Here is a 12,657-nt window from a genome sequence, read left to right as displayed (position 1 = left end):
TGACATCTTATTGACACACATTAAATTCTTCAATATGTGAATACTCTGCATGCCTCCAAATGAAATCTAAAATTGCACAGGTATAACAACTGCTATAAAGATGAGATAAAAGCAACAAAAGATTCTTGGCTTTGCTTTTTACGTTGAAGTTTTCTAAAAACGTAGGCTGCAAAGAAAGAAAACAAAAGAAAATGGTTCTGGAGGGGAAATTAGGCAGCAACTGGCTGATTATGTAGCTGAGAAAGGCACGGGGTTTTCTTCTGATAGTTTTGTGGTAAGACTGTTTAGTGCATTGCAGAGGCACCCATTTAGTTGTCCACGCGAGTCTAGAGATCTACAAAAACTATAGCTACAGAACCATTATTTTTTTCCAAAACATCTGGATTTCCATGGGTTGGATTTAGGTAAGAAATATCTACAAGGTATGGAGCACCTTCAGTCATAAAACACACTCATAGGAAATCATCAAGTCTGGGAGATGATGTTCATCCTGAAACACGCTGTTTTTTGCCTCAGGCTGCTCTGGTTTGCTCCAGGGCTTGACCAGGGAGGGCTGTGGCTCCTTCTGAGTTGGAGCAGTCAGGACCCAGCTGGACCCAGTGCTCCCAGGGTGGAGGCTGGCCTCCCTTCTGGCAGATGGCGTCACTCTTCAGTGATGCGCAGAGTATATGGATGTTTACATTGATCTGTACATTACAAAGCCTGACAGTAACAGGCATCACTGCAAGAGCCAACACTCACATTCGCCCTTGTACCCACAGTAAAACCAAGGAGCTTTTAGAGGTGTAAATTCCTGTCTGAGCTTGACATGTCTCCTTCCCTCCCCCAAATACACACGCATTGAGTTTGGCCCCTGCTTTGCAATGGCTGGTGAAAATAGGCTACTTGGTTTTTGCAAAGTTCAGAAACCGGGGTCAAAGTGGTGGTGACAAACCTGTATCAGCTGGGCTGCGCTCTCTGGACTGCCGTACCGATGGTCATGCCCATTGATGGCCAACACACGGTCGTTCTCCTGAAGCTGTCCATCACGGGCAGCCACACCGCCTTCTAGCAAGTTGAAAATAAACACCCCCGGTTCATCAGCCTTGCGGACCAGCTTTATTCCCAGCTGCTCGTCCGGATTGCTTTTGTTCAGCACAACATGGAAAGTGTTGTCCCTGTTGCAGTAAGCATCAAGGGCAAGTCCGCTGTTTCGGCATCGGTACCTCTGCTCTCGGAGCACTGTCAGTCGGAGCACATGGCAGGGTTGCTTCAGGATTGACAGGGCGTAGTTATGAGGCACGTTTTTGATGTCCATGCCATTTACCTGGAAGAGACAAGCATAAATCAGCAGCAGAAAGACCGTCTAATCTGAATTGGCGCTGGAGAGGGCAGATCTGTTTACACAGATGTCTTCATACAAAGTGATGTGTGGTATTTCAAACTGTGTCACGCAGGAGGCCAAGTTTGTGGTGCAGAACAGTCTTCCCCCCAAGGAAAGGACACGCTGTACAGACACTTTCTGCCTCTTTTTTTTTTTCCCCTTTCTCCCTGATAGTCTCCAGACATACATGTTATTTTTCAGCTTTATTATAGCTGTTCCCCAAACTCCAATATCCTTTCATATATCTTAGTTTTAGTCCACTAGCTTCTGATTTCAAAATGCCTTGCCAGCCTTTCCTTTTACTCCCACCACTTTCCTGCTGTTTCTTTTCTTCATTATCTCCCAGCTGTTTTAAGCACAGTAAAAATAAACATTCTCCATTAATGAATCTCTAATTAAAATGAATAAAAGAGCCTCAAGTAGGAGTTCAAATGTCCTGGATATTTACTAGCGATTGTGCTGATATACTGTACCAGAGAACCAGACTTTTTAATTTTTGTAGTGTTTTCCAGGTACGGTTTAGCTCAGATGGCAGTAACACTGCATAACTGCCACTTCTCAAATTTGACTGGGGAAAAGAAGGAGAAGAAAAGAGCTTCCCATCAATCTTGTCATGTAAGAGTGACTAGGCATTGTACTTTACCACTGCTAAATGAAAACCAGTTGCAAGGTTGTAATTTGTTGCTGGCTGGAAAACCTGAGTGAGACAAGTTATTTCCATGTAGTTCTGCATTGCACAGGTTGAACCATTTAAATATTAAGAAAAGTCTCCAAACTGCAACAGAAATGTTCCCCAACATGGGCAAAAGTGTTTGACTGGGGTTTATTTTTGCTGATTACCTGTGCAGGCATGACAGGGCTGTTCCTGCTGCAGTCTGATGGGCGGGACTGCACCTCTGGAGACACAGCTCAACTATCTTTAACTTGCCAGCTTGGGTACCACAAACGATATGAGCTGCAACAGCATGGGGCTGAAATCACTGTGAGTCCTCAGTAAACCCCCAGGCAGCCAGCCACAGCTGGGGAGAGTTGAGCCAGGCTCGTCCACGCTGCAATCACAGCTTCCCACTGCAGTTTGGATATGCCCAGCAGGAACAGTTTTGGCTCAGTGGTGCCATTAACTGCCACTCTGTGCTGGCACCAGGACAAAAAGCCTCCCTAAAATGCACGACTGGGTGACACTCAACCAACTGCCGCCTGGAGTCACAATCCAGAGGCACGTTTAAACAGTACCAGAGCAAAGTATGCCCACATTGTGATCCTGTGAAATCTCTTTCACCACGGTCTGTCAGACATGAGGCCTAAGGCAAGTCACAACCCTGGCATGCCTCAAATGTCCTCAGCTACTGCTGGGGTCAACAAAAACTAGGAAAGCATGGCGGCTTACAGGTGTTGCTCTGAACTTCAAAGGACAGTATCCTTAATAATTACTCACATGGAGTATGTAGTAGAAGTCAGTAGGGCTGGGAGAACTATTCGCTAACCTACCAGCATGGCATGCCAGAGCAGGCAGTAAGACGGGCATCTAGAGTCCCACCTGGAAGATGACGCTGAGATACGCATGCCAGACCTTGCAATCCCCCCACTCCCAGCTCCTGTAGCCTTGTCCCAGCTCATGCCACACTGGTTAGCCTGGGTACCAGCACCAGTCTGTCTATGGCAGCATGGCCCACAGTGAACAAAGCCTCCTGCTCAAAGGTTTACCTGTAATTTGGAAAACCTATGCTGAACTCTTTGCCTTCTCTGGCCAATATTTGAGCCAGCTCATTTAAGATGCTTTGGTTATGTACACCTGGGTGAGCTGGAGCTGTATCCTTGGCTTGCAATGTGAATATACCCTGTGCACTCCATCAAAGCATCAAAGCAAGGAAAGGAACTAGTATTTTCTGTCATCACTCTTTTCTTCTAAGGATTGAAGTATTAATATAATTTAGCATCCTTGCAGAGCTCCAAGTTGCTAGGACAGCTGAGAGTGCAGTTCCCATTCAAAAGCTATTGCTGAAGCCACTGCTCATAAGATAAATGATCTTTAACCATCTGGCCTAATTCTTGTTCATCTTGTATACATTTCTACAGAAACAGGAGCAGAAGTAGCAGCCAGTATGCCTGAATGCTGCTCAAGTTTGTTCTTAGAGATTTCACCTGTGGCTGCTGGTGGAACAACACTCCCAAAATAGAGCAGACAGTGTCTCACGCTGTGCGGTGCTGAACACATCATACAGAGGAGCTAAATGCTAAAATAACTTAACCATGATCAGGGTCCTATCACGTATCCTGGTGTAAGTGGGATGGAAGGCAATGGAAATCTCACTAATTGAGACTGAAGCCCACAGTTCAGTAGAAACGAACTGGGCAAAAAGCCCAGCCTCTGCATTCAGAAAAAAAACTTCTGCACCACTGGGCCAGAAATGCCAACAGCCTATTGTGCTACTTTGCACTTTGAATCTACTATGTTTGGGTAGAAATCAGAGAGCCCTGGTAGTGAAGAGAAAAAATAAACAAGTTTATGCCTCTTTGAAGGTCCCTTCCAACCCTAACCATTCTATGATTCTATGATTCTATGACTCTCAAAAACTGTGGAAATGAATGAAATCATCACAGCATGCAGAGGACCTGAATGTCTTTCTGCATGCATTCTTCTACCCACACAAACAAGTAACATCCCAAATCTCATCTCATGATTGACTTAGATGGTCATATTCTTTCTTAGGATACTTTTATCTTGTACCTCCACAGTACTGTACCTTTAGTATCATGTCTCCAGGCAGCAATCTTCCATCTCTGGCAATCACCCCATCTCGATAAATATGCTGTATAATAATGTGAACCAAAGGAGTCTCACTGCCTCCCACAATCCTAATGGCCAAGTTTTCATGCGGATCGGTACGGTTGATCTTAATGCAGGTAATTTCCCCATCTGGAATCAGGTGATACAACCTGGGAATACCTGGAAATGCACATTGTAAGGTATTTATTTGACACCACATAACTTGAAGCACCTGTCAGTTATCCAAACTAGGTTTTATGCATGGATGTGATTTATACTAAGTGGGGAAGAAAGGATACGTATGCTTGCTGAGTGGACTTGAAGGGATGTTTTTTAATTTACACATTCAAACTTCATTTTTTTTTCCCACAAAACACAGCCCTAAACCTTTGAGGTAATCCAGACAGATGAAATGTGCTTAAAAACATTTACACGTGCTAATATTTCAAGGGAACAAAATACATTTTTAGTCACCAGAGACACCTCTGAACCAGGCCATGGCTCGTTGGTGGCCCTAGAGCAGATGGACATGGATACCTCAACAAACATCTACCCATGCTGTGGTGGGCTGCACACCCTGTCTCACATCCCAGAATTTCCTGTTTTCCTCCATTTTTGTTGCCACAGCTGAGGACTGGGTGCTTGGCTTGCGACATCCAAGGAAGCTTTTTTTTTTAACATTCATCTAACAGAAAGGCAATATTTCTTGGGCAACCCAAAGCACACAGTAGTTTCCCTACCAGAACTCTTTCTTTTCATCGCTGCTTGAACTCTAGGAATGAGTGGCTCTTACCGCGATGTGCCTGTATTAAAACCACAGCATGCTCAAGGTTCCTGGAGGGAAAGATCTCTACTGGCCTTGGCAATCTGTGTGTGAGGAAGAGGGACTAATGGTGGGCAGTGGTCCTTTTTGAATTCATAATGCACTGGGTAAGAGTATCTTCGTCCAAACCCTACTTTTCAACTGGCATGTTTGCTTTTACACCATGTCACTAATCCATTCTTTCCTTCTAGGTCAATTCAAAATTTTAATCCACATTCACTAGTGAGCAAAATTGAAGTAAAAGCACCAGTGAGTTTTCTAGTACAGGTGTATCAGATTTCAATTATTTTGAACCCCTCACAGGTGAGAGAAAGCCTTTGAATTTTTTTTATGTATGGGTCCAGTTCACCACTTCTATGAAAAACCTGTAAGAAGAAAAATTAAGTGCTAATATTTTTTCAATAACCTAGTTTAGAAATTAAAGTACAGGGATTGTTACTGAATAGTCATAAAGTGTTAAATGAAAACAGAGCAGTATCTGAAACAGAATAAATATTTTCTACTACAGAATTAGCAGACAACAAACCAGCAAGGCCCCAAAACCTTTTGGGTGAGAGCAAGGGGAAAGAAAGCACAGGAAAAAAGTATTAAGAAACACCACGTTGGATCCCTTACCACTCCTTTGATCATACGCTCTTCGGAACAGGAAGCTGTCTTCCTCCATGTCTGTAAAAAGCACCTACCAGTAGCACAGACTTCGACTTTGTGGTTTTACACAGAGTTGACAGGTAATAAAAGTCTGTTTAGACAGCTACACCACCTTCATCAACCTAATATCCAACTATTCATTTAGTTTATACTCTTGTAGGAGCAGCTGCTGCGCTAATATGGGTTTACTTCAGTTTTGCAAACAACTTTAATGTCTCAGGAATGGAAGGCACTTTATTTTCCCCATACTCCTCTATTTCTGAACTTTATTTGCCCAGTTTGTAACTTGTTTGCCTCTCTCTAGCCTGAAGGGTGGATTCATTCCATCTAAATCCAGGCCTCTAACCCAAATGCATAATTTTGCATTGTGATTGGCTTGCTCTGGCTTCCTTCATAGTGGATGGGCACTCCAAGGGAGTGATGCCTGCTTCACTGCTGAATCGCCCCGGGAGGTGTTAAGCTCCCTCCACTGCTGTGTAAGAGGAAAGAGGCAATTAACTCTGGCAACTCAGTGGGGTGCTTAAAGCCAGGCAATACAAGTACTTCTCAAAAACCACCAAAGGCTTGATCTCTGCATCAAAATAAGCATGCATACTTTACACTCACAGTGTGGCTATAAATATATATATACACACATATACGTAAAAATGTAAACAATAATCTGGACACCCCTCACCCCGACCTTCTCTGCACAGAAATAGCATAAATACATATCTCCATATATTTTGCAGGTTACCAAAGGAGTCCTGTAGCAGAACTGCTCCCATTTCCCACTGCACGATAATTCACCTCATGTCCTAACAAACGGTGGGGTTTTTTTTTGTCTCAACCCCTCATTCGCCCTCGTTCCTCATAGCTAATTCCAAAAACTTTTCTAAAGGAATTACCCAGTTACATTTCTTGACCATGGAGAACTGTGGACTGAACAAGCTACTGACACATTATTTCAGTCTGTAATTATCCCAGAGCAAAATTAGAGCAATGTGGCAGTGAACAGGTCTCTGCACTTACATAAGGCTTATATATACCTTTATATAAGATACAAACACATGTAAGTTTCTTTTCATCTTGAACTATGCCTTAACCGGTTTATTAAGTTTTGCAGTGGCACTTGGCTGACTTTCAGTATGACTTTATGCAGAATCATTCAGAGGAATTTTTAATGCCTAATATCATTCTGAAGTGTGCAGTCTACAACAAAACAAATTTTCCCAAGACGTTTTTCTTGCCAGTCTGCAAGTCACTAGGTTTCTCTTTTCATAGTTAGCAGAATGTACTGCCTCACCTCCTGTCTTCATGTGCTTTGTATTATTTATCGATGTAATTAATAAATTGCACCATTTTCCTCAGACAGGCCAAGCAACCAAAATAACTGCATGATCTTTTAATTTCTGCTATCTTCATTGAAGACTTGCCTCTTGTTTTCATCCCAGATTTATACATGGGCGCTTATATTACCAACAATCTAGACTGTTATAGGTGAAAGGCCAATGCCTATTTTCATAAGCTAACAGTGAGTTTGACAAAATAAATATATAAAATACAGAAATATCAATTTTTTTCAATAAGAAAACTCACAATTAATTTTTCACCAGTCTGCATACATTGTGTGCAGTTTGATCAAAACCTACCATGCCTATTTCAAGATGATGCCGTGTCTGGAAAGCAATGTCTTCAAGTTTTCCAGTGCAAAAACCATACCCAGAACAGGTGGACCCTGCTTCAGCACCTGGTTGCATACAGTGAACGGGGCCTCAGCAGCCCAATTTAAGGGACTCCAATGGGGTTGAGGGCTTGTACCATTTACATATACACAGCTTGTTGTGAGGCTGGAGCATCAGTTTGCATAGATCCCATTTTCCAGCCCTTACACTCTTAGTTAGAATTCTCCATTCTCTTTGACCAGGTTTTCCAGAGCAGGAAAACCCAGGAGTATTGCATACCTTTCTTTACCATTTTATATTTCCAGTCCTTAAATATCGAAGAGCTGCTGAATCTAGAAAGAAGTAAACTTTCTGTCTTGTTTTTGGTGATTCTTGCAGGTTTTCCCACAGAGTGTTGTGGTTTTGTCACCGGGGGTTGCATGGAGCATTCTGAATCTGTCAATATAATAAAATGTCAACTGCATTCAGAAAGATTGTGGGTGCTTTTTCAAGCAATATTTTCCTTATTTTAGTGTGCAATTTTATTGATATTTTCACACATCCCATTACAGTAACAAATAACACAGGAGAGACCAGCTTTTCACAGTAAACTCCGTTTGTCTGGTATGATGTAGGATGCCGAGCACTCGTTAGTATAGTGGCCATGAGACTGTTATACAAAATTTTAAGTATGCTTAATATTTTATCTCCACAGTTTATAGTACTTAATGGTAAGTGTTCTTTCAGAGCTCAGGTTTCAGCTAACATCTGTGCGCACTGTGTTGCTCTCTGACAGTGTTGCCATCAGAATAACTTCTGCCAGCATCCAGAATAACAAAGCACTGTGTCATGTTTGCTATGACTCTTGGGTCCAGATCAATCAAAGGTCATTGCAAACAAAACTTGTGTCTCAGGTTGCAGGTCCTTACTTAGATCAGAAGATCTGACTGAGGCAATGTGCCAGACCACCCCCCCAAATAAGGCTACCTGCAGGGACACACACCCATGCTTCCCAATGCCTGGTCACCAGAATTTAAATGAAGCTTGTGTAACCTATTCTTGGAAAATTCTTGTGTCTGTGAATGTCATGTGCGCTTGTGCTAGTGCAGGACATCATTCTGCAACTCTTCCTTCCCAATTGATTTTCATTTAGCATTTAATTCTCCCAGTGGTTTGCCATCATTTTGATTTAATGCCTTCCATTAATTCTCCAGGGATGCTATTACAATGCAGAGGACAGGTAGAAGGCAATGCTAGCTCTAATATCTTGTTTCTGAACATTCCTCTCACTCAAGCAGTCCCAAAAGAACGAAAATGAAACTGTTGTAGAGTTGAATGTGTCTCAAAAGAGTTGTGGCTATCTCATCTACAGCAGGCAGTTTATCAGTCTGCAGTGGAGGAAATGCTACAAAATCAATCTCTTTCTCCTGGAAATTGCCTGGCTCATTGTCCTAGAGAAGAGTGTTTTGAATCAGCTCTGTAAGACTTCCAACAGCTGTTTTGGGAAATCAGAACTGCAGTTGAATCAAATCTGGGGAAAACAGGAACAGTGTGAGATTCCTGTGGAGTGCAGCCTTCCTGAGACAAAAGTTGGGCTGCGCTGTCTTGTCCTGGGGCTGGATAAGCCACTTTCTTTTCTGCACATAGAGAGCCTTAATGCCACAAAATGGTTGATACCTAGAGCCATCTGTGTTTCACTTACCTTCTTTTTCTTCACGTACCTTTCCCAAACATTGAAGTATTTATAATATCTATCTATTTTATAGATCTATAATACAACAGGGCTCAGACTGAACAGTAGGAGTGAGATACACCCATACAACAGGAGTCTGTTCTGTGATCCTGCCGGTGCCTGCCAAGGCTGCCTTGGTCTTGACTGCTGCAAAGCAATAACAGATGGTACAACTGCACCCACCATGAGACTAAGAAGAATGAGTTTGACTTTGAACAATATTTGATATCCTCAAGCAATAATAAATTCAATTTATTTTACAATGGCTTGATTGCAGAATGGAATCGATGAATGTTTTTGAAAACCAACAGCACGGCTCCTTTTCCTGTAAAACCGTATAGAAGGTTTTGCAATTGCACTTTCTTCCTAAAGTGTTAACTGGTTTATGACTTGTATTTGTAGATCAGCTTGAGTAAAGAGTATATATATATATATATAGTCTTTCTTGGAAGTGAATTTAAAGAGTGTGATGCCAAACTAAGAGCACAGTGACACAAATAAGCACAGAAAAGCTGGTGCAGTCTTTGCTCGGAGATATTCTATCATTTAAGTAGATTGTCAAGGTCATTTACACTAGTAGATCCAGTCAGAATATATTATATCTTAAATGCACCAGTGCCAGAAGGATGTCCCTGTCACCTTCCCTCGTGTCTCAGAATGAAACTGTCTTTTTTAAACTTTCCTAAAGTCTACTTCAGACCTGGAAAGCTATTTCTACCTCTAAGTGCTATTAATGAGATTACTCTCAGGTAGATATCACAAGCTTGGGTTAATAATAATAATAATAATAATAACAATTCTTTGCATGGGTTACTTACAAATGATCAAATTATTAAAAATGAGAAAATCTTAAGGCCTTTTTCCCTCAAATATTTTCTCATCAGTCTTTGCACTTTTCATTCATTTCTAACATTTTCTTTGGCTTGGACAATGAACAGTTCTGTGATGAAAATGTCACCAAAACATTTAAACAGAGGAATGAAGAAAGCTTGAATAATTTAAATCCAAAAGGAGTGCATATGATATTGTTTAAACAAATCAAACCACAGATTGCAAATGGAAATCATGAAGTAATTTTCACAGTGCAGGATGGCTACTGGCTCCAGGTATAAGATAGCATTAGATTGTAACTACTTCTCTGTTGTAATTATAACAGAAACACATTTGTCATTACATGTCATATTTTTTCAGTTTCCCTGCGTAGCAAAGGAGTTTTTCAAAACCAGTACTGCATCCAGCTTCAAGATAAGCAGAATCATGGTTATTTGAAGATTTTTTTTCTCCAACATCAGGAATGATTATTTTGCCTTGCACCTTCACAGTCATATTGCAACTGAGCATTGGTCCAACAGACATATCACCTTCAGATTAAAGGCACCTACACGCTCTGCAGTGGGCAAATAGTTAATTTGTCATCAGTGCTGCCGATGCCGAGGGCCGATACATAGGTATGCACTATGGTTTTCGATCTCAGAGCTCCTTTGACCAAAATACAGGCAAATCACAGATTGAACAGAGACATCTGAACTAAAATGAGGGAATTCTGAAAACTGGGGACAGATGGACTCTATTACACTGAGCTTTGCCAGATGATAACCTCCTTTATCAACAAGAGGTTATCAGCAAGAAGGGGTTATTTTGCTCTGTGCCCACTGTGAGGCTGGCATAGTCTCAGCGTTATTCTGCTCAAGCATTGACTAAGCCTGGTGAGGAAAGGAGCCACCAAAGAGGTCATCAGGTGCTGTTTGATCTCCTGGAGCAATGAAGCATGGTTGAGGTGTGCTCTCAGATGCTCCTAGGAATGAATCTGTGAAACTTGGGGCAAGGCAGCAGCATTCACACTGGGTATGGGGACCTCTGAGGCCAGGAAGCACCACCCACAGGAGCACCTCCATTACCAGGAGAGTGGAGGGCCATGGGGAGGCAGGCACATGAGGCTGCCTTTATCAATGGGTTTGGGCTGGACCTTTAGTGAGCACAGGGCAGAGCATACTGCAGCTATCCCTAAAGACTGACCAGCAACTCTAACCAGGAGTGTAACTGCAGATTGTTCAGAACAGCTGAGGGTTTAAATAAATAAATAAAATAATAAAACATAAGAACTAGAGAAGAAAATAAGCCTCCAGCTGGCAGGGTGATGATAACTGCTACAGAAAGAAGTATATTCATTTTCTTCTCCAACAAGAAGAAACAGAGAGAGCCTTTGAGATGCTACTACACAAAGCACCTGTTGCAAAGGACTGAGTAGAGATCTTTGTTAAGGTTGTGTTTATATTGCTGCAAGTTACTTGCTTGTATTTTTTTTTAAGACCAAATTCCATAACTGTGTATTCAAAATGCATTCTTTGCATATGTAATTAATATAGTAATTTAGGTACCCAGCTTCTGTGATCTCACACATAAGAGTAACTGCCCACTAAGTAATTGCATGCCCACCTGGTTTTTCCAGTGCAGTAGAATATATTGGGAAGTTCAAAGGCATGCTTGGTGCAGAGGAATGAAACCACAAGCAGAGCCAAGGAGACAATGAGACAATGACAATCTTGACACTGTCAATGGGGCTCTGGAGTGATTGCCACTTCAGGTCCCCATTATATGTTCCCTAAGAAGGAGACAACTGCACTTTTCAGTCTGCTGGAAATGTCATGGCCGGTGTTATCTTCACATCTCCTGTTAACATTTGGACTGCACTGGGTTACTGGATAGGTACTGTTGGCATCCAGATTACATGAAACTGTGGACATGAAACCAGGCTTTCAGTGGAACAATTACTAATGTCAACTACGTAGAAAGTGGTCACAAAAATGTCTATGCCCCATCCTGAAGAGGTGTCTTTTGAAAACTATGAATTTGAGACATGCAGAATTTCACTCCAGCTGAACGAGAGCAAGCTTTTGCTTACAATGGATTGAATAGTTCCTATGGAATGAGAAACATATCTGTCTGCTCAAAGACAGCCGTGGACAACTTATTGCAGAATTTTACTTGGGGAAAAGTAATAAAATATTTGGGACAGTAAAGTTATTAATGATATTTCCAGGCCAAGGAGCAGATTCACATTATTTTTATGGAAAAGCTTCACAATTTTGAATTATCAGGTTTTATTTCGGCTACATCAGCAAGTATGTGGAGTAGGAGAGTAAGTACCAAGCACACAGTAACGTAGTGAAACTCTCCTGAAGGAATAAGCAAAGAAAGCAGAAGAAATATTGAACGCTGTTCTCTGATTCACCACTTCAAGAATAATGATGATTAGGCACAGAATTTGGCAGCCTTTTCTCCTTTTTCTTGTGTGGGTTTCAATGACAGCTTGAAATATAGAGCAAAGGGAAGTTGGATATTTTGTCTTCTTAAAGCCCTTACCCTGGATGTTTGATCTGGGAAGAGAAGTGAGGTGCTGAGGCATCAAGCAAAGGAATAATAAACTCAGTGAACACCTTGATTAAGACAATGATTCCCACTCTATCATCACTTCCTCTTGATGCATGACTGCTAATGTTGGCTTCATAATTACAGTCCAAGGCAATTACTAACATTCATTTATTGCTTTAAGAATGCCAAATGTTAAGTGCTACTGCCTGCCAGACCCCTCATCCTTGACATATGTCAGACAAACTGGCCTCTCCTTCGTGTTTAAGAGCAGAGCATTCTTACCTCATCACCTGCCTGGCTGAGGTAATA

At 41.8% G+C, this 12,657-nt stretch overlaps 1 protein-coding gene across 1 annotated transcript in view; it reads right to left on the bottom strand.

Annotated features, from left to right (window-relative positions):
• The window catches only part of LNX1 (ligand of numb-protein X 1), a 65,363-nt gene that overhangs the window by 20,775 nt on the left and 31,931 nt on the right, over nt 1-12,657 (bottom strand). The window contains exons 4-5 of the mRNA XM_086747789.1: nt 4,108-4,310; nt 935-1,306 (exon numbers count right to left, since the gene is read on the bottom strand). Of these exons, the coding sequence (XP_086603915.1) occupies nt 935-1,306; nt 4,108-4,310 (575 nt within the window). The remainder of the gene's footprint in view (nt 1-934; nt 1,307-4,107; nt 4,311-12,657) is intronic.

This window comes from Chlamydotis macqueenii, chromosome 4 (assembly GCF_036417535.1).
Source record: "Chlamydotis macqueenii isolate bChlMac1 chromosome 4, bChlMac1.mat, whole genome shotgun sequence".
NCBI lineage: Eukaryota > Metazoa > Chordata > Aves > Otidiformes > Otididae > Chlamydotis > Chlamydotis macqueenii.
This window is presented reverse-complemented; position numbering and strand designations above follow the sequence as displayed.